This window comes from Charadrius vociferus, unplaced genomic scaffold (assembly GCF_000708025.1).
Source record: "Charadrius vociferus isolate BGI_N301 unplaced genomic scaffold, ASM70802v2 scaffold104, whole genome shotgun sequence".
Taxonomy (NCBI): domain Eukaryota; kingdom Metazoa; phylum Chordata; class Aves; order Charadriiformes; family Charadriidae; genus Charadrius; species Charadrius vociferus.
The window spans coordinates 1,114,448-1,136,899 of record NW_009648255.1 but is presented as its reverse complement, the minus strand read 5'-3'; the positions used below and the strand labels follow the sequence as shown (position 1 = coordinate 1,136,899).

Genomic DNA, 22,452 nt, shown 5'->3' with positions numbered 1-22,452 from the left:
CAGAAAGGTAACGTTAAATGAATTTGCATTATTTTCTGTTCCTGTTTAGTATCACTGAGCTTTGGAGCTGAATGGCCTTCAGGAAATCTGCCAGAATGATGCGTCTAGAATCCCTTACAACTATGAAGGCAATCTGGCCTTCAACTTTTCATGCTTCACAGTGGTTTCATTTACTCCTCATTTTAACCCCCCAAAAATAGTTTTGTGTTGAATCAACATATCCATAGATCATTTGGATTAGAGGCAAAAAAGCTGTTCTGCAAAAGTGATAAAATGTGGGCTGAGAGCTCAACGTGTACTTTTTGCTCAATGTCTCCTAGTTTATTTTTATTCCTCATATTTGTACATCATCATCTTTGGATAAAATTTTTCCATCATCAAGACAGACATCTTCTGGTGGTACCTTAGGCAGGATAAATTCCTCACTACGTTAAATTAGTTCTTCAGAGATCGTAATATCCAAGTATTGTTTGTGTAAGTGAAGAGAGAGCTATGATGAATTGAAGGCACATAAAAACCCCAGAGCTATAAGATGGCGCTCTTCAAATTTATTGTCTACACTGCTGTGACACTGAGCAGTCAGGCAACCAGACACACAAACTAACACGAAGGGTGTGAGCTTTCCCTGGGTAATTACTGAAATGCTAATACTTCAAAAGACTGAGCCAAAACACAAAACATCCAGCGTGTGTTACCACAGCATAACTGCAATGGATAGCTAGATCCTAGCAATGGTTATTAACCGTGAATACTGCGTAAAAAACCCAAACCCATAACATTTAAAAAACATCCCTAACAGCTCCCCAAAGCCTCACTGTACACAATACAACTAGGATCAGAAAAATTTTAATTTTAAAAATGCATGTTTTTAGTTTAAGTAAGCACAGTTAAAGTAAACTGTAAACAACAGTATCGATATTCCTTTTTCAAGAATAGAAATTGTAATAAACAGGCCCAAGGAACAAGACAATGGACAGGTTTCCAGAAAGGCAGAGTGCAAATTAATAAAACACCTTGATTGCGTGGTGGAATCGCTGAGGAAGCTGTACATTTAAGCTGTACAGCAAGGCAAAAAATAAGCAATTTCTACTTTTCACTTCCTTTTCCTCTATAAACTCACCTAAGGCTTTTTTTCTTTTCTTATATCTTTAAATTGAAAGTGAATAATTTCCTATCAACTTCTGCTGGAAATAGCCTGGAAAAATCTTAAGTAAGATCTAAGAAGTACCTAATTAGGTACTTCTCATATTAGCCTGTAGTCTGATTTGGATATCACTACCTTCCTTTAGCAGACAAGGGAGGAAATACTGATTGTGAGTGTATCTGATTGAAAGCATCCTCCTCGCCAAATCTGAAGAGCAGCAGCTGTATTGCTAACAAGCTATTCAGAACCAGCCTTAAACACAGTCTCTGAGATCTTTCTCGTTAATCTTAAAACCACAGCCATTTTAAGATAGGTTTAGGCAATCAGAATAGTTCTTCGCATTTTTGATAGCCCAGATAGATGGTATTCCACCAGTTTACATTTGTTTCACAATTTTAAAAATACTTCTTTTACATGCTTAAAAATTAAATTTAAAGGCCTGAGCCAAAGTCTCTAAGCTAGAACTCTATTGACTTTAATTAACTTTAGTTTTAGATCCTGACATTATTCTTATTTTTCTAGATGAGAGATTTGATTTTGAATTAAGCAGCAAATTCCTCAGTGGATAATCACATTATGCTGCGGTAAGAAACAAATGCAGGAAAGCCTTTTTCTGCAGAGGCACAACAAATGTAGGGCACAGCACTGGTGGGAAAATCAGGAAATCAATTTAGATAGACAGCTTCAGCCATTCTAGACCAGAAGATGGTTTTAACCGAAATTAAACGTCTTTATTGCATTTCTGTATCTTAAATGAGGCTCAAAACAAGGATCTGTGAATCCAGAGGCATATCTTTCCTGCCAGAATGTCATGGTTTGCAGTGTACTAGAACTGCTCGTTCTCTAGCCATGTGGTGAACTACTCAGGGAACCCATCCACCTGAAAAACAAACCAACCTAAGTGCTTTTTTACAGTTGTATTTTACTTTTTGCTAGAGAAATCAGTTCACTAATCTGCTTCACCTTATGTGCCCACACACCTTGTACTGGCATAACACAGAGGACAGGAATGTGACAGAAATGGAACAGGAATGGTGGAACCTGACTGCGCAGATGGACAGGACATATGAAACCACAGCCACAGTTCCTCAGATGATCTGAGGAAACGTAATGGGAAAGAGGAGCAGCTTCTTCTCTTTGGAAATGAGTATTTTAACATTGTGCATTATAAGGTTAAATTGATTTTATTATAAAACAAGTACAGCCGTTAGTAAACAGTTCATATGAAATCCAAGCATCACTTTCAAATGCAAATTTCCCTGGTTTTTGAGATGTAACAGCACATCTGCAATCAACTGTATATTAGATTCATATTTCTGCCTCATAAACTGAAATTTTTTCTCATGCCTTTTTATATCAAATTCAATTTTTGAGTCAATGTTTGACTGCAAGCCGCAAGCCTATACAATGTACTGATCTCTTTCATAACAGATGCTGTTCTTTCAGACCTTCACTCATTTTCAAACCAGTGGTTTAATATAAACCCTTTGCTATTGTTCAGAAGCCGAATGCACACAGCCTACAGACATTCCCCATGACTGTGCTTGCAACAAAAGCAAAATCATTCTTGCAGGACTGGTGACACCACCTGTATAAGGGAAACCTGCCAGACTCGGCATGTAGCCTGGGAAAAAGGTCTATCAAATGCTAATGATTACAGCTGTCCCATACCACATCTCCCACTATGTGCTGGGAGGGACTGCAAAATTTTATTCAAGTGGAGTGAAAGGAAAATTTCTACAGACTTATGTGACTAGCCAATATGAAGCTGGTCAAAGCAAGGAATATTTATACTTTAACGCTCAACCTTCAGAAAAGCTGGACTGAGAAGGATGTACCTGCTGTGTTTGTGTGTGTACGGAGGCAATATTTACCTTCAGATAAATAATACAGCATCGCAGAGTTACTTTTAGGACCCAATGTGACATCTACAACTTGTCACAAGTTCCCATTAAAGTAACAGCCTTGAGGTTCAACTACAACTCAATACAGAGAGGCAGATTTTCAATGTGTCAGGTCAGGTAGGCAGGAAAAGTGGTAGAATCAATTATGAGCACATCAACCAATTAGGAAAAAGTTCACTAATGACATTCTTGCTTTTACCAAGTAATAGTAATAGACTGGTGAAACAGTCATTTTTGTGGCAGCACACGAACCATAGGAAGCAGTTTAGTGCCCACACTGAGGGCTGTAAACACCTTTATGACCCTGGAGACAGTAGACTCTATCCCTCAAAAGCAGCCTTCTCAAATTTGCTTCCCTAGACCTAAATTTCATTCTGTACAAGGCAGCTGAGGATCTTTTCTCCCCTACATCTTGGTGCATGGCCACCATACCATGACCAAAGAAGTATGTTTGCCCCCCACTCTTAATGTGTGTTAGCATCACAGATGAGGAAGAAAAATTTAAAAAGAAAGATATGCTTGACAAAAGAAAAGGACAACTTGAGATCCCAGACAACAAATACTGCTGTACCAGACCAAACTGGGAGCTGCCTAGAAACCCAAGAGGCACAGTTATATCATAACAAGTAGAACAGAACAATTAAAAAATCTTTGAACTTCAATGAAAAAAACAAACACAGAGGATATTTGACCTGTGCCAGAAAACAGGTTAAAAAAGAGGGTTAAATCATAAAAAGATACAGAGGTGAGGATTTAACTCTTTTTTATTATCCCGCAAACAAACAATAACAAAAAAACAGAGGATCATACTGGCTCTCGGAGCTGAAATGATGAATGTAGTTTTAGGATGCATCTTCACATTGTTTCCTTAAAAAAGACTCCCCAGTTTTATGTATAAGATGAAAGAGGTTGTCTACAGAAACTTAAGTAAAGTAAGAACATAAGTAAGTATCAATTTGCTATACACTTTTAAGCACATTTATAAACTGAAGTGTCATAATTCAACCTCTCTGTGACAGAAGGGGCGCCAGTGTTTTTTGTTCATTTTTCTAAAGAGACAAAAAATAGGACTTCAATAAAAATAAAATCCATTGACTTTCATAAAAGACAAAATAAAGGTCAAGGAAAAGGCCTCAGGTCTTCTGGGAAATAAGAAGTTAGTCCTGTTCTCAGAAAGAAAGATAATCGGTGGCAGGCCTAGTCTGTTCTTCACTAGCTTTCTTGCTCAAGAAGTTTCATTTTCCCTTTTTTTTCTGCTTATAATAGGAGCCACCGAAAATTTAAGAAGTATTTCAAATATTTTCCACTTTATTGCAATTCAAAATAGAAGAGTGGAAAATGCCTCCACAAATAGTTTACAATGGCTGAAAAGTGACAAACAAGCAATGCGAACTCATAGAAACACAAATCATTTAATCTCCTGCTAAATTTTAATCATCTCTGCAACAAATATAGGAGTTATCAACAACTTGCTTTATAACAAACTAAATTGAAGACACATAAAACTGAAGGTGGAGTACCGCTGAAGTTACTAGGTATGTAGGGAACTCAATGCCAAATGCCCCCTTAGCTGGGTCACCAGGCAGCTGGCTTGGCATGTACAAACAAAAAGATTCCCTAGGTTCTTAAAGGCAACAACTGGTAAGGATCTTACTTTCTGAAGTATGAAAAAGACTGATGAACTTCTCAATGTCTAAAGAGGTATTTACTGGTGAAAAGTTCATACATTCATTCATACATACATACATACATACATACATCCTACGAATGCAAGTTATTCTGTACCTTACTGAGAAAATGTCCTTAACATTTTGCAGGAACTTTCTTATGAACAAGCGTCAAATTCAAGATCTCAACTTCTATCTTATGAGTACAATTTAGACACAATCATGTTAGAATAGTGTAATATTAAGTTGGAAGAACATAATGCATACAGATTTGATTCCATTCAGTTACCATCCATTATTAAACACCTCAAGCCTTATGTAGCTTCTCTCAGGCCTCCCTCACTGCAGAGACTGGCATCCAGTTCAGACCTAGACAGTAGTCAGGCAATGTAACAGCAATTATTTTAAAGGCAGTTCTCCTGCGTTGGGGTTACTCTCACCTACAACCTAGAATATGGCAATCTTGCCTGAGGGAGTGCCCGCGAGTCCACAGGAGAATGTACTGAAAGAGACTGGAAGGGTGCCCCCAGGAAGACTTAAGTAATGAAAGAGACACAACTCCACACCTCTCCTCTTCATTTGTGCAGTCCATAAGGATTAAGGTTATCATTATTACATGAGAAGGCCAGGCACACCCCTTTCTGCTAATCGTAAATTTACATGAAATTTCAGCTTTCAATGTCCTGAAATCATATATGACTTTACATGTCCATATGGGAAGGGGAGGAAGTAGGCAAAAGAGAAAGAAAAATCAGGATGAGGTTGATGGCTTTCCTCTTGTTATCCAGTTCAGTTTTAGAAGACTCGGCTAAAATTTGGAGGCTCTGAAAATATTCCCTTCACTGTTGGGACTCCACTTAAAAGCTATAGAGTTCAGGTTTTGAAAAGAACATGATTCCAAGCCTACTAAAGCTATGAGAAATATTCTATTTTAATTTTGCAGAATTTGTCTCAGGTCCTTAAATAAGGCACAAAGGTGGAAAAAGGGTCTTCATCTTTCCCCTGGGTTTCAGGAAAGGATTTCAGAATGTGAACAGATTAAACTGCATTGTGCTTCTCTCCATGTTCTTCTTCACTGATTATTTTCTTATCCCAACAAGAAATGCAATTAGTTAGACACTGAACCATACAATGGAACAAATTTTAATTGACAGAGGAAAACAAAAAGATTAAAAAAACAATTTCTTCTTTATTGCTTCAGAATCTGTAACAATTTGTATTCAAGCAAACAGTAGTATCTTTCATCTGGAAGACATTCCAGGCTAGTACATCTGTGGTTTATTCTTTTGTTTGCAGATATTCAGTGGCTTATTAAGATCATTATTAGATCATGACACTTTCTAATTCTTTGGATGGTGATTCATCAAACCTCAGAATTGCTACCACCTCCTCTCTGCGACATATGGACTGGCCTACATAGTAAGTGACAAAGAAAGTAAGCGCTATTTTGGAACAGAGTAGCACTAGGTTTGCACCTAATGCAAATATTTAACAACCCATTTCCTTTTTGCTCTGTTAAACAACAACAATTGCTCTTTTTACTTCTTTTTAGAAAGGTATTCAGATCTCTCAAATGCATTTAGTATCTTTTAAAATCAAATTTCTCTGCAATTTGGCTGAGAGCTTCAGTATTATGTTGTGTAACAGTTCTGCCTAGGGTTCAGTTCCTCACTGTAGAAGCATATGGGTGTGACAAGAGAACATCTATAAAATTTATTTACTTGTGCTATGATTCTGAAACTTCTGAGGGATTACATTGTGATGTGTCTCAGCCACCCAATGAACATGACACCGGTTTTCTTTTAAATTAAATCTTGAGAAAAAAAATCTCTATTAACGACTATCAAGGCTAATGGCCCTCCCCACTCCCGGTGTAGGTCAGCCTTTCTTGTTCACTCACTTTCTGTCTTTTGTCTTTACTGGCAAAGGGAACAAAAAGCAGCTCCAGGCTGACTGTTGGAAACGGGGTGAAAGGAAAGCAGCTCAATACAGCAGAGAAACTGAAAGCAAGAATAAAATAGTTTTGAAATTGTCACCACAGATTTTCTGAGCATAAGTCAAAATATTTTTAATCAGGTCTGATGGCTCAGGAAGTCTAATTGCATTATGTTAGATGGTGCAACTTTCATATGTTTGCTAGTTTACTTTTGCCGTATGTTCTCCAAGCCAAAACTGAGAAGAGGATAAGGCACAAGACAGGATCACACTGGATATACGTTCTGTTCCCTTTAGTAGCACGCCTGAAAGCACTGAAATATTGTGACATAGTCAGTATCATCAGTAAATCCTAGCAAATAGTGGAGGACATAACGTACGTGAAGGCAGAGCTTCTCTCCAGCTTTCTGCAACAGATTGAGACATCTTAGTGGCTTCATGTTTTGGCAACCTTGCATGGCCATGAAAACTGCCAATCCTGAAATTTTCCTCAACAAGGAAGGCCTGTCTAGACAGGGAAACAGCTGTAAAACAAGTTAGGTCATGGATTTAAACACTAGTATCTATTCTGGTCTCTTATCTGGTTCATAAAAGCACACAAAGTCCTAGTTGCTACTAAAACCAGTGAATGCAGGCTTCTAAGTATCTTTTTGAATATGACTTGATTTACCTTTCCGAGATTGCAACTGCACGTTAACAGGACTTGTTTAAAACATAAAAAAGTTCACTCAGTACGGAAAAAGTGTGTCTATGTAAGGGCTAGCACAGTTCAGTATAAGTTCAAAGATAAAGAATCGCACCTTTTTTCAAGGCATTGCAAATACTAACACACAAGTAGTAAAGTAATGCTAATAACAAACTCTGCATTGTTGTCATAACAACAATCACACTGCAAGACACCAAGAGCTGAAGTGAGCTGTCAGGATTTTGAAGCAAGGGAGAAATGAATTATATCAAGTGATTCAAGACTACAGAGCTGCTTTAATGGACATACCTGTTTGGCCACAGGCCCTTGGAATGGAAAGATTTTCGTTCTCGGTATCTATTTGGGCTAAATATACAGAGAGTTCAAATATCATGTGAAAACACGGCAAAAGCCATGCACACGGTGACAAAATACTAAAGATCTTTCTCTGCTGGTCTGCAAACCAAAGAACCAGCTAGTGTTAATGCAGATAAGGTAATTTTATGAAAATTATATGACCTTTACCATATTTTCCTCAGCAATACAAACCTTTTTTTCACATGTAGCAATGTCCCAAAATGAGTAATCACTGTGCAAAAACATTAAAAACACATATTCTGTATGTTTTTAATACCGGACATATGAATGTCTTGCCATACTATCAGATATGCCACTGCCAGAATCTCCATCCATGTGATGACACTATCTTTCTAAGACCGACAGAAATGCTGAGAGCGTTGCATGCTATTATACTGACTAGAACAAGCAGAAGGAACTTCTAAGTGGGAATAATTTAGCACAGCTAAAAGAGTCTCAGGAAAAAGGAAGCCCTATTCTGCTTCATATAACAGAAGAAATGATACAGCTTACAGAACTGCATTTTTCAGAGGTCTGAGCCCATCTGCAAGCATATGTTTACTCCCGGGAACCAAGTTTCCCTATATGTTTAGGTGCCTGAGAATAGAGATCACTTTGCATTGTTGGTAACGGGGTATTTGACACCTACAAGTTTTGGAACCCTCACAAAGGACCTTTTCAGCACACACTACCACAAGAGCCTTAGCAGCATCTGGATGTACAAATACACCTAATTTGCTTGTGCGTTCACAGTTTATACACTCACAGCTGAGTTTTTTTCCATTGCAAAACATTTGTGTAATAATCTACTCAGGCAGTAGTATACACGCAAAGAGCAAAATGCTACCTTTTCTTACTAGAGATTGAGTAAGATGTTGGTCTTGCACATTTCTAATTTTCCTTTTTTTCTCTGAAAGCTGAATCTAGAAACTTATCAGCACTTCAGGAGAGAATTGAAAGAGTAATTCACTTTTTTTGCCCTCTGGGAATTAGATTTTTGCGATCAATTTAAAGCCATTCAAACTCTTGTCCTTGGTCCCACTGCAAACACATTTTTTTTTGCAAAACCAGCAAAAATGTAACTAATGCAGGTTGCACATTGCACAAGACCGTAACAAAATTTGCTAATTTTCAAGAGAAACTGGTAATAGGAAACACTTTGAAGCAGCACATGAATTATCTGTGGAACAACTTGGTGTTAATTACTATTGAGGTTAGAACCTCACTGAAATTCCAAGAAGGAAACCATTACAAAATAGGTAAAATCTTTGTGCTTTAGGGCTGTAACAAACTGCTAATAGATGGAAGTCTGTCAGAGGTGCACTCTGTAGGAAGGGTATTCTATAAATTTGTATTCTAGGCTTTATTACAATGTCATCTGGAACATTCAGCTATTTTCAGTGATTTTGCAGAAGAAACATTCATAGTCATTTATGGCAAATACTAGGCTTCCAGGGAGTCAAGTATTCAACTCCCTAAAACTTCTAAATCCTGAGAGTAGTCTTAGAAATGTAGACTTCCACAAGCCAGGTCAGGTAAGCTCACATTACTCCTACTTATGTATTTAGCCCAACCTTAATCACACATTTTCAAATAAATAGAAAGTTGTATACAGTCTTTTTAATCAGCAGACAGAAATGAACAATCAGCTATACCTGAGTAATACAGCATGTAGATTGAGAAAAACATTTCATTAATAAAATGAGAAAACAGAAATAGTCATCTGTTTTCACTCCCAGCTTACAAAGAAGCATCTATTCTAACTGCACATTAATGTTGTTATCAGCGTATTAATACTGCTATCAATTCAGATCTAGTTAGGGTTTGAAAAGATAAAAAAAATGAACGTTGAAGCTTTTGTAATTGCATGAAAAAAGAACTGAATACTGAGACTTAATAGGAAAGTATTTACCAACTACAGCGCACTATCACTGCCAGTGACAATGCTTTTCAAAATCACGGATCCTTATGGAAAACTATTTTCCATAATAACCAATCAGCTGTGTTTCTCCTCTGCCTCCCCTGTGAGAGCTGACACATACACAGGTCTTCAACCATCTGAACCACTTCTGTTGTATTATTCAAGTTATAATGAATATGGACTCACAGGTCAACAGTAGGGATATGAAGCACAAGGACCTGTCTATTTAGTGTACACCAGATAAGTTAGTTTCAACTGAACTAAGATTGGTCCATAATATAGTGAGGAACAGCAGGATTTCAGCAACTTTTTACTGGGTCAAGAAGAAATATTCCCATAAACAGTAACAATATCAACATCAGTCAGTGTATCTTAGTAGTACTCTTTCATGTTGCTACACAGTTTGCGTTCAGCCATTCAATTCAGATGTCAGTGAAATATCATTTAAATGAACAAATACTTGTCCCACTGAAACATAAAACAAACAGGTTTGACAAAGACACTTCTAGTGCTAACAGCCATTAGGACATTAGCAACGCTCATTGATTTGACTACTAATAGCCATGGCCATCACCGTGTGGGATTCCTTGGTTACAGTGGCAATGGTCAAGATCTACTTTGCCAGTGAGACGGACCAGATCTGCATGTGTTGGTAACAGTCTTGTGCATCAGCTGTGGTTTCTCTCGGGATACTTTCAGCTTGATTCAGCTTCATTCACGTATAACTATAGATGATGTTATTAAGGAAACCAACAGTTGAATTGAAAGAAGAAAGATACCGAAGAAATGATGGCCCTTCCTCAGCACTGCAGCCCACAGAAGACCAAGGCAAGCAGCAAGGAAAGAGGAAGTATTCAGGATTACAGCAGGAGTTCAGAGACTACTTTAAATCCACTTTCTACACATCTTCGGAAGCCCTTTTGCTCACAATACTAATTCTCTGCACATTGCAAAGGAGTATTTCCTCCTGTCAAATCCTCTTGGGACTCTAACTCCCGGGAAAATCATATCAGCTCTGAACTCTACAAGGTTTTTGGTATTTCCCCCATCTAACTTATTTCTATTCCCATGATTTGCTCTACAGAGATTTTTTTTTTCCTACCATGAACACCTATCCCCCCACAGTGGAAAGACAGGCACATTCGTATATACTAGCAGCCGAAATAGAGGGTGTTTTGTCACAGCATAAGAACTCACAGCACTCAGAATTAATCAGTTATATCATTCGTTTGAACTAATATTTAGGTCAACTGTCACTGTTGTATGAAAATGCTAACCCTCATAGATGGGTAGATTTGGAGAAACAGGATTATAATTGTCCCTCAACATAATATGTAACATCCAAGTGTTGTTTTGCTTCAGTAACAAATGGGAGGGGAGGAGAAACAGTGGCACCACAAGTTTCTTATCAGAACAAATCCTCCTGCAACAGCAGAAAAATTAGTGCTTTGCAGTCACATAAGCTCTTTGGTTGCTTCAATGTATCCATGGTAACACCCATCTTTCAGAAATTCTAGTATGCATCTACACACTTATTTTACATTCTACCTAAAACATGAACAGAACTGAGAGCACTGGAGTACCTGCTCCATTAATCTGGTTCTACTTCAGCTGTAAAAGTGCATTAGAAGACAGAAAAGCTCCCCCCATATCTACCCTTTAAACAAAATTCCTCCAAAACATGCAGCTCTAATTTCTGGATTACTCTATTCTTTGACAACAGTATTTATTGTCCTGAAACATGAAGGTGAGCCCTGCAGGATTTTGAATATTTTGAATGCATTGTTGAATACCGTTTACTAACGTTATGACTGGTAAATAAACATTTGATTATATAAAAAAGGATGAAAAATATTTTATTATATCAATAGCTTTTTTTTTTTTAAACATATAGTATTTTCTCAGGAAATTTGACAGAACTAATAACTTTTCTAATCCTGATTTAATCAAAGGCTTTTCAAAAGAAAGATTTTTTAATATTTTTCCTTATTTGTGGACCTGGAAAAGAAAATAACATTGGATTTTCAGCCTCCTGATAGCTTAACTTGCTATTCTTAGATAATTTGCATGATTACTTTTAACAGCATATCAGCACACAAAAATCTGCATACCTCAGAATGAAAACGAATATCCTAAACAACAGCCTGTGAAAATTATGATAGAGACATTTAAATCACTGAATGAACAGAATTGGGGTGGTGTTTCATTGCAACAGAACAGTGTGATTTCATTACAATGTCATTACCACTTTCAGTAATTGTAAAAGAAGAAAATGAAACAATTTCTGCTTCTGAAAGGACTGACCTCTATGCTGCCTTTTGTTCTCTTAGAACAGCAAGACCATTGTCCCAAAGCCAGCATTTTAAACCCAGATCCTTTCTAACAACTGTTAGGCTTCACTATATGGGCATTCATTGGCAAAAGCCTTCTCACACAAGACTCTACTTCTGTTATGTGCTTCACCGTATCGAAACTCTCTTTAAAATAAAGAAGAAAGTGGACTGATTCCGGTCTAAATCTGGCAAAGAAAAAAACCACCCCCAAAAATCAACCCACAGTGGATACGGAATTGTTGTTCTTTAAGGAACTTGTTTTCTTTAGCTTTATTTTTGTGCTGCTCTTTACAATTCAAATTCAGCTAGAGTGCCAGAAAATGGCAGACAAGTCCTTGGAAACAATGCACGCAATATGGAACTATTTTTATCAGTAAAACATTTCTAGTGACATCTTTGAAAGGACTGGGGCAGCAGTGTACCAGAGCCAGGTAAAACTACTGGAAATCTCCTTCCAATCCCACTTTGGCACCTTTGAAATCTTATTTATGTTGCCTCTTCTGGAGAAAACAGATGGAGTTAATTGCTGGTTTTTCAGTTACTATGTGAGCACAAAAGCTAAATTACCTTCAGAATGACTCTTGTGTATATGCAGAAGCTACTACAAGCTCTCTGCAGAATACAAATGTAACTTTCCAAGTAACATTTGAATTTTTGTATTTTATTTAATTCAAATGCCCACAATTTGGGAGAAACTTCTCTTGGGAGGACTTTTGTTCCAGTGAAGAACTCAAGAGTTCTGATATTTACTGCAAATCCATTCATTTTACGATGCTATTCCTTTTAGCTCTATAGTCTGACTGCTACTACAATTAAGCCTAAAGAAGCTTTTCTTCCACCCTACTGGGTCTTACAACATGTACAGAAACTCAAAGAACACAAGATTTGATGCTTTTTATATTCACATTGGCAAAAGAAAAAAATAGACAAAAGCTGCTTCTGCTTGGAAAAACAAAAATGAAATCTTAGTAAACATAAGGAAACTCAAGGAACTGTAAAATTCTACCTTGCCCTCTTTGTATGTCCTCTTGGTAAGGACTTGCACAAGATACTAACAGATGAATATTATTGTTTCACCCTGGGCAAGTTACACAGTAAAATGGCTTATTAGTATCTTACCTGCAAAGTCACAGAATCTGTGATTCTTATCAGAAAAGCACTAAGTTACTATTTCCCTTTCTTCACCTCTTTATTAAAACTCTAAATATTACTGTTGTGCCCAGAATACTGGGGGAAGTCAATCTGATGTCTCAAAAGTCAAGGCTTAAACTTGAGAATGCTTTTGTCTTTCAAAGTTGCATAAAAAATAAGAATAATACAGAAAGACAAACTAAGAGAATATGAAAGGAAATGGAAAAGAATACAGAAGATTTGGGAATGTATTTTAATTACAGTGGCTGTAGATAAGGGTAAATGTGACAATGATTTCAGGGTAGACTCAAAAGATTCAGGCAGTCTCTGAATTCTGACAGATTTTCAGATAGCTCAGACTTACTGTGCAAAAGGTAGTGAATATTTTATGCTGTTTATTTTGAATATTTTTATTTGGAGTCAGGTCTTTTTGGTTAATAAAAATCAACACTAAGTTACAAAAAAGTATGTGTGTTCATAAATATTCATGAGAAGCCAGACTGAAAGTCCTATTAAATTGACCAGTTCCATTAACTTTAATGAGCTGTCAGTCAGACTGCAGGCCTGCAAACCGAGATACCTTCAGCCACCTCTTGCATACACAAGCGTATAAGGGAAAAAGTATGTTCTCAGCAGAGTGCATCCACTCGGGTTCCTTCTCAGCAGCACACCTATGGCCAAATGACCACATCAGGTCTAAAGATCACTGAAAGTCACTGGCGGGATACGTTCACATCAGATCCAGCCGGTGAACTACCCAACAGCCTTGTCATGTCAAACTACAGAGGGGGGGAGGATTAAAAAAAAATAAAGATCAAAGGCAAGGTAAGTTTATCCTCAAATAAGCAAAAAAATTAATCCACAATTCTCCAGCACTTCGTTGACAAGTATAGGTTAAGTGAACAGATCTACATAGATAAGACAACTGTATCCTTCTGACAAGTCAGAAAACCAAACTAAAGAACCATGCTATAATCATCTGCTGCCAATTCATCCCTAAATAATAATTTTAAAGAAGGAAATGAAGAGCCAAGTTGAAAGTTAGATGTCACAGTGGCAAACAGACTGTCACTGCCAAAGTGCCCCTCTGTAATATACAGATCTGAGATCTGTATTACATTAGCTCTAGGCTTTCAGACTATTTCTTCTTCAAAACTTTTTCCCATGATGCATAACTTTATTTCCTTCTAAAATATGACAGACTGGCCACAGGAAAAGGCAGAATGTTGAGCACATGCTGATACTCCACCTGGAATTAATGTATCCTAGGCATAAGGAAGCCCTGATATTTGGAGTCAAAAAGGAATTTGTCGTCCATCCCCCCCTCCCCCCAAGACTGGTAGTGCTTTCTCGTCTTCAAGTGAGGAAAGGTGCATGGGAGCAGTAGGTTTTGTTCATAGCTTTAAAGCTATTTGTGATGACTCAGTGTAAATATCAACTTTTGAACACTAAATATTCCCAATAAACACCTGTCAAACCATTCACATACACATATTAAAAAAAAAACCCCAACCACAACACAACAAAACCAACAAAAAAACCCCACAAAGCAAAAAGAGGAAAAATTAAAATGTTTCACATTCTGGTTAAAATGATGAACAGGTAAAACAAGATTAAAATGGTTCTGCCCTCTACCCTATACACATCTAGATTGCATTTTATCATCTTTGGAGGGGCTGCAAATAGTGCATTTGTACAGCTATTTTCTTCTCTACTGAGACCTTTCTGAAATAATATCAGACACGGACGTTTGCCTTGCTGTGGGTGGTGAAATTTCATTCATATTCTCCAGTAAACAACTTAACAGCAAATTGCCAGTGCATTTCTATTCCACAAAATCACCTTAGCAACTCCTGCAAAACATCTTCATCCTTCAGAGGTAACAGTCACATGCAGATTTGCAAAGCCTCCAAGAGAAAATTTTTTACCTATGGTAAAAAAAAAAAACCAAACAACAAAAGCTTTATGTTTTGCTACACAGAAGCTTAAAATCCCCAGATTCAAGTTTTGAGAAGCAGCTGGTTTTAATGTAACAAGCTTGTCTTACATTTTTACCAACTTATATAGAACCACTGTATGTCCATCCTGGAATATTCAGACAGCTGCTCCTAGCAACACGTGACATGAGCATTAGCCCTCGTGTGTGTCTCACTCACTGTAAGTGTGAAGGTCTGTGGTGGGTGACACTGTTTTTGTCACAAATCCAAAACATATCACCATACAGGCTGCTGCATAGAGTCTCCATCCCAGCCAGATCCAGCACCAGGCCAAACACCCTGACACAACACCTCGTAATCAGAGGTTACCAATCTATCATAGAGAAGAGACTTTTAACTCAGGATAAAGTAGATCATGCTTTTAACTCTGAAAATCCTTTGTCGACAAGGCAGCTGTACTGCCAGAACATCAGTGGTTATGACAGAACACAAAGAAAAGAGGATTTCACCCACCTGTGTGTGTGTGAATTTTTAGGAATTTCGCAACTGTATTTATATTATCATTCCCTACCACATCCTCTAGGCTAACTCTAGTTTTAGCTTTTCGATCACAATTTTCTTAGCTCCTCAGATAAAGAGGATGAAATTTACAGGCCATGTCAAAAATGCTAAGGCAAACTTTATAATGAAACAATTCATTTCCAATTCTCTGAAAGCCTTGAATATTTTTAAAATATATGTAACAAGAGATAAGCTAGTGTTTAATTCAACTCTCAAATGGAATTGCAGGCAGGTGCATTTATACATAGCTAAAAAGAGCTGCAATAATTATACACGAGACCATGCTCTGCCTGAAAATAACATATTCATTTGCTGTAAGGTTACATCCAAGATACTTTGAAAAGATGAGGTAGGTCAGTCTAAGACATCTGTTTCAATTACAGATCTAACTAAAAGCCTGTTTCTGCGAAGTTCTGAGCAGTACTTTGAAGTCAGAAGGATGAAAGGGTATTCAGTGTCTGCCAGCCCGAGGGCGCTGGTATAAACCAGCAAAACCAGAGTTCCCCAGGGCTCAATACTGGGGCTGGTCCTGTTTAATATCTTTATCAACAACCTTGACGAGGGGATCGAGTGCACCCTCATGAAGTTTGCAGACGACATCAAGTTGGGCAGAAGTGTTGATCTGCTTGAGGGTACAGAGAGCTCTACAGAGGGATCTGGCCAGGCTGGATCGATGGGCCGAGGCCAATGGGGTGAGGCTCACCAAGGCCAAGTGCCGGGTCCTGCCCTTGGGTCACACCAACCCCATGCAGCACTACAGGCCTGGGGCAGAGTGGCTGGAAAGGTGCCTGGTGGAGAAGGACCTGGGGGTGTTGGTGGACAGCCGGCTGAATAGGAGCCGGCAGTGTGCCCAGGTGGCCAAGAAGGCCAACAGCATCCTGGCCTGTATCAGGGATAGCATGCCCAGCAGGACTGGGGCAGCTATCATTCCACTGGTAAGAGCCCACGTCAAATACTGTGTTAAGTTTCGGGCCTCTCACAACATGAAAGACATTGAGGTTCTGGAGCGTATCCAGAGAAGGGCAACGAAACTGAACTGGGGGTTGTTCAGCCTGGAGAAAAGGAGGCTGAGGGGAGACCTTATTGCTCTCTACAACTACCCAAAAGGAGGTGTAACAAGGTGGGGGTTGGTCTTTTCTCCCAAGTAACAAGCGACAGGACAAGAGGAAACAGCCTCAAGTTGCACCAGGGGAGGTTTAGGATGGATACTAGGAAAAATTTCTTAACAGAAAGGTTTATCAAACATTGGAACAAGCTGCCCAGGGAAGTGGTTGAATCACCAACCCTGGAGGGATTTAAAAAATGGGTAGTCATGGTGCTGAGGGACATGGTTTAGTGGTGGACTTGGCAGTCCTGAGTTAATGGTTGGGCTCAATGATCTTTCCAACCTAGACGATGCTATGATTCTATAAAATGTCCAATTTCCTACTGACGAAGGCTAGCACCTACTGTAGGGACTCCCCAGCTTTAAACAAAAGGTCACCTTGCTCACCCTTTCTAGCTCATGCTCAGGTATGTAATGCTGCTTAGAAGAAATTCGGAATCTGGATAACGATAGAACAGATCAAGGCTGGTTAAAGCCTTGGTTTTAACATGGTTAGGTTAAAACAGGCTTAAGAACAGAATAAAGTAAGTTTAGAAAAGACAAGACCATGGAAAATTTGCTTGATTAAAAAAATGTCCATAATTGCACTCACAAGGCTACAAGACATCCAGTAGCATTTAGTAACAGCACTAATTTCTACCAGCACGAGTCAGAAGAATCAGGTTAACAATTCCCTCAGCCATAACAAAGCAACCAGCCTAAACAACTGGTTTTTTTAATGTCTCACCATCAAACTGGAATAACAGATCAGATGATTATCCCTCGCCGTTTAGAAGCCTCACCAAGAAGATCAAATTTAAGTCATCCAAGATCACCAATGCTATGTAAATCACTAGTGGGATTTGCAAGTCTTTGGGTAGCTATGAGCACCTTTTTGTTTACCCAACCACAATCACAAAACTAAAAAAATAATCATCATGGCTAGTTCAGTAAAATACTAATACCAATCTGACATATGCGTGGTCAGTCGTGCCACTGGGTTTGTTTGCAAAGCATGTGGGCTTCCTTCCCTCAGTCCACTGGGACCACAGGGACATGATCTGCTTTTCAAATGTTCCTATGGTCAAAGTATAGACCGTTCATGCAAAGAAGAGAACCTTCAAGTTTACCAAGGAATGAGCAAGAATGAGACACACATGACCCCCCCCCCCATGTCCCTCTGTATAGATTTGGTACTGCGTTTGCCGGGCCAGCCCACAGTTCATTCCAGTGCTGCTGAGCACAGTTATTGTTTGGTTCCTGAATAGTAACAGGGACAGAACTCTCTTCGAATAAGAACACATTTCTTGTGAGTCAAAACTACTAAAGGGTTTAACTTCCCTCCCCCATCTTCTTTTTCCCTAAATTCTAGAATGCAGAAACACGTCATAATTGCCCCGAAAGCAGAAGAGGGAACACAGCATGGAGGGAGTTGGTCTCTCTCCTTCATAATTCTATTCCTTTGCTTTTTGATTGTGACCCATTGAATAACTGTTGCCACAAAGGAGTCACTGTTATCAGCTTGCAATTAAAGCCTTCACAGAAAAAGATTCAGATTGTACTCAGACATCAACACACAAGGAATAAAATCTTTGCTACGTACTTCAGAATCCATGTTTAAACATTCTGTTATTTTATTCCTTTCTAAGCAGATAAGACTTTGGGAGGGGGATAATTTTATTCTATTAAGTAAATGATATTAAATAGAATAATGGTATAAATGTAACAGATCGTGATCCAGCACAGCTTTTACATTTTGTTGCATAAGGTCTACTGCAAACATAAAAAATTAAGCACTTAAGATGGCTGACAAAAAGCACAGGTCTGACATTCATTGAATGGTTTTATATTAGTTGTGGGTTTTATGTTTCCAAGCAATCATTAAGAAGTTTCGCTTTTAAGTTTGAATAGTTTCCTGCAGCATTTACAGCACAAACACTACAGCACTATGCCAGTGCGTAACAACTTAAAACAACAAAAAACCTCTTCAGAACAAGAGTTTCTCTTCCTTCCCCTTCAACTTCACATCTTAGTTGTTTCTCTTCTTTTCAGTGCCCAATACTAGAGAAACATGGGAAGAGTATACAGCGTAAATGATGATCAAACAATTCAGTTGTTCTCACGACTGCCAAGTTCACTTGCATTAATAATACTAGTGTTTTCTGTTCTGCAACTGAGAGCCACTAGAGCAAGCTACCAGCAGGAGAAGATGAATGGCACGCGGCACTAAGCTCTAACGTCTCCACAGTAGCCTAACTTAAGCGAATATGAAGCCTGATCTCAGTCTCACTCAGTTTTATTCCCAACAGCAATTCTGTGAAAAGAGCCCATTTACAAAAACTCCTGAAGAGAACTTTGAAAGAGTTATACCTTATGGTGAAGTTAATATGTCTCCACAACTTAATTTACCTTATTTGGAGTTTGCTTTTTTCATACACTCCTTAAACTTACTTATTTTTCTATAGTGGAAAGCCACTCAGTAAATTAGACTGCAGAAGGGGAAATACAAAAACTGTGGTGGAGTTGAGAGTGCAGTTAGCTTTGGAAGTCATCAGAAATGTACACAGAAGCATCCACAATTGTCATTTGACGAAATTTAAATAAATACATTTTAAAAATTCATCAAGTATTGCACTCTGAAGTAGAAGCAGTAAATATGTGGTATGATATTGTAAATACAGTATGATTTCCAACAGAATTATAATTAGTTATTCAAGTCCTACAAGGTCTTTTGTGTTATTACAATACTATTATTTTTTGCTACAGCAGACTGAAGAAATCAAAGCCAGGACTCTGCATAGTAACAGTAAAGCAATAATAGCAGTGAGGACTTTTAGTCGGTAAATGGAATGCACATTTTTATATAGTCTTGTTTCCCTCTTTATCTGATTGTTAAAGCTGTGAGCAAAATGCACAAAAGATAAACAAGAGAGTGTTAATTGCTGGTGACTGGCCTCTTTGCCAAAATGCTTATATTTATACTGTGTAAGCAGCACAGAGTTCTTCAGGCGTGTTGTGTTGTAGATGGAAGCAAACGATTCCTAGCAAAAGATTTAAATGGACATAGCCTCTTCGTTCCATTTATTTTGAATTCTTATAGCAAGTACCCAGACTATTTCTTTTGCTTAGGATTAATGTTGCTCCCAGGCAATATATTATCTCCATTTCAAGATATTTAGTATTAATTGTTTTGAGGCAAAATCACACAGTTTTGGATCTCGTGGCTGAGTAAGCATAACTCCTGTTTCCAGTGAAAGTTCTGATATTAAAAAAAAAAAAAAGTATCCCAGAAATGCTTCCAATATTTTCTTCAACATTCCCTGTAATTCACTGTAATAGCCTAATTTCACATATTGCTTTGTGGAATATCTCAGAAGATAAATGTAAAAAATGCAAAGAACAGCAAAGAAACAAAATAGAAGGAAAAGTTGCACCAAACTGGCATGTCCAGGGACGTGAGTTCAACTGAAGTACTGCAGTGATTGAAGTGACCGTACACCTTCCAGACTACCTGCAGCCAAGACTACTAGGAAAAAAGGTAAAGCCATGCAGATCCTAAAGAGTCCAAATTTCTCACAGTCACTAAGAAGAGTCAGCTATTTCCTAGAGTTTCTACTTTCCAAAATAATTAGAAACCGTGAGCAAGAAAGCTTAATCCTTTTATGTTACTTCTGCTGTTGATGTGTTTATGTTAAACGCTTTTTCTGCAAAAGGAATACAGCTAAAATTGCATCGATTACAGAATTATTTTGAATGACAGATAAATATACATTCTTGAGTTGGCCAACATACAAAACAAACAAACACACAGACCAGGGAGGGAACAAGCATCCAGCACCCTTTCTTCACATGAGGAGTCTTTCCCAAAAGCGATCTATTTCTCCAGGGGTATCTGGTAACCAAAAGCCTGTTACCCAGCAAACAGCAGCAGCACTTCAACATGTAACTGCTCAGTGAGGTTCATCACCATGCTCCTGCTCCCAAGGCAGCTTTGATGGTATCATTTAAAGCAACATTATTTTAACAGGATACACGTAGCAACATTTGGCTGATTTGCACTGCTGCAGATTCAGCAAACTAATGCCAGCTGAAGCCCAGTGATGTTTTAGACAAAGTAACCACCACAGGAAGCAGCTGGGGACGAAAACATCTTTACCTGCCCTGGATCTGGATAAGGATGCTTGCATAGCCTCAGTCATCCCGAGATGAGAAAGAAGCAGCCTGGGCTGTTAGGTTCCCACTCATTTCCCTGGTCCAAAAATCAGAACTCTCACGTTTTATGGAAAGCTGGACCTAAATTTCATAGTAAGGTCCCAAATTCTCTTATCAAGAGCTACAGCTATCAGGGACTGCTGTTGTAATTCAAATGATGCTTATGAGAAGAACCCCAGGTCCCAATGCTATCTATAAATTGTGTAATTTATACAAAATAATTACAGCATCTTTCTCCTATAACTGACACAAATTTAAATCAAAAAAAATTGAGATTAATGAATAAAATATGAAGATAGTCCTACAGAATAGCAGTCACCCTGTTAGTTACTGGATACAAAACCCCATGTTTTTTAAGCTGTCACTGAAATACCAATTTTCAGTGTGCTGCAGGACAGTGGATAACCCCTCAGCATAAAGAAGCCAACAGAGGTATTCACAACCAGGATTATCGTTACCTGAAGAGGAGTAACAACCCTCATAGCTCATCTACTTTTTGTGACAATTCAGTGGCAAAAAAAAATCCAACTGTTGGAACCGGCATGTTTTGTCTCTGTTCTTAAGCCTGAAAATGAAGGCGCCCGTGGATGAGGAGAGGAGCCGGGCAGCCGTGCTTGAACCAGGCTCACTCTTTGCAGCGAGCACAGGGCTGTGCAGGGAGGTCTGCCTCACACGAGCAGGGTATCCATTCATTCCCACGGCAGCCTCCTGCCGCCATCCCGGGCCGGACACCACCCTCCCCTCAGCGCTAGAGCCGAAGCCTCCAGAAGGGCGGCCGCGAGCACCAATCGCCAGTCGCCGCGGGAACCCGAGCCAATCAGAACCAGCTATTCTCGTGTCCTCCCGCCCCCTGCTGCAAGCTCTGCCGCCCGCCGGCGCCATGACGGGTTTCGGCGGGCAGGGGCGCGGGCTTTGTATTCGTCCCCAGAATGAAACCCAAAACCGCGTACAAGTATCTGGCTGCATTAAAAATGTTATCAGTGAGCAGGAAATGTTGCTAAGGACTAACCAGCTGTTTACATGTGTCTCTGAGTGGTGCCATACCCAGAGCGAGCAAGCCCTGGCTGGTGTTGGACAGGGTGCTGTGACAGCATAGTCACAAATATCTGCCTGAATAAAGGTCATTCGTCCTCCTCAACTTCAGTTTGTAATACCATATATATAAGATAAACTAAAATTCACAAACACGAAGATGATTGTGTTCCGTTCCATTGCCATCTCAAATTTTATTTGGATTTTCATCTGGTTTTTAAAACTTTTCTCCTCTAGTAAATCTGACAAACCACACTACATAGTTTACCTGTACTTACGCTGGTAAACAGTTAACTTTCATTAATTACACAAAAGGGGTAATTTGCTCAAGCGCGGGAGCGTGTGCAGAGAGGGGTGAGGTTATCCCAGCACCGATGTTGCAATTAAATTATGCCACAGCAACCCCTCAGGTCAATTTTCTTGTGTAAACACAAATTACAGCCTAGCTGTCTTAAGTACCACGTGTACGCCTTGAACGGGAACTAACACAGCATACAAACTGGGGTATGCTGACAAATGGATAATGAATATATTTAAGATTAAAAGGGG

At 38.8% G+C, this 22,452-nt stretch overlaps 1 protein-coding gene across 1 annotated transcript in view; it reads right to left on the bottom strand.

The window, feature by feature from the left end:
* The window catches only part of ARHGEF26 (Rho guanine nucleotide exchange factor (GEF) 26), a 200,452-nt gene extending 178,699 nt beyond the window's left edge, over positions 1–21,753 (bottom strand). Inside the window, exon 1 of the mRNA XM_009884477.1 lies at positions 21,501–21,753. Within this exon, the coding sequence (XP_009882779.1) occupies positions 21,501–21,753 (253 nt within the window). The remainder of the gene's footprint in view (positions 1–21,500) is intronic.
* Positions 21,754–22,452: the final 699 nt, after the last annotated feature.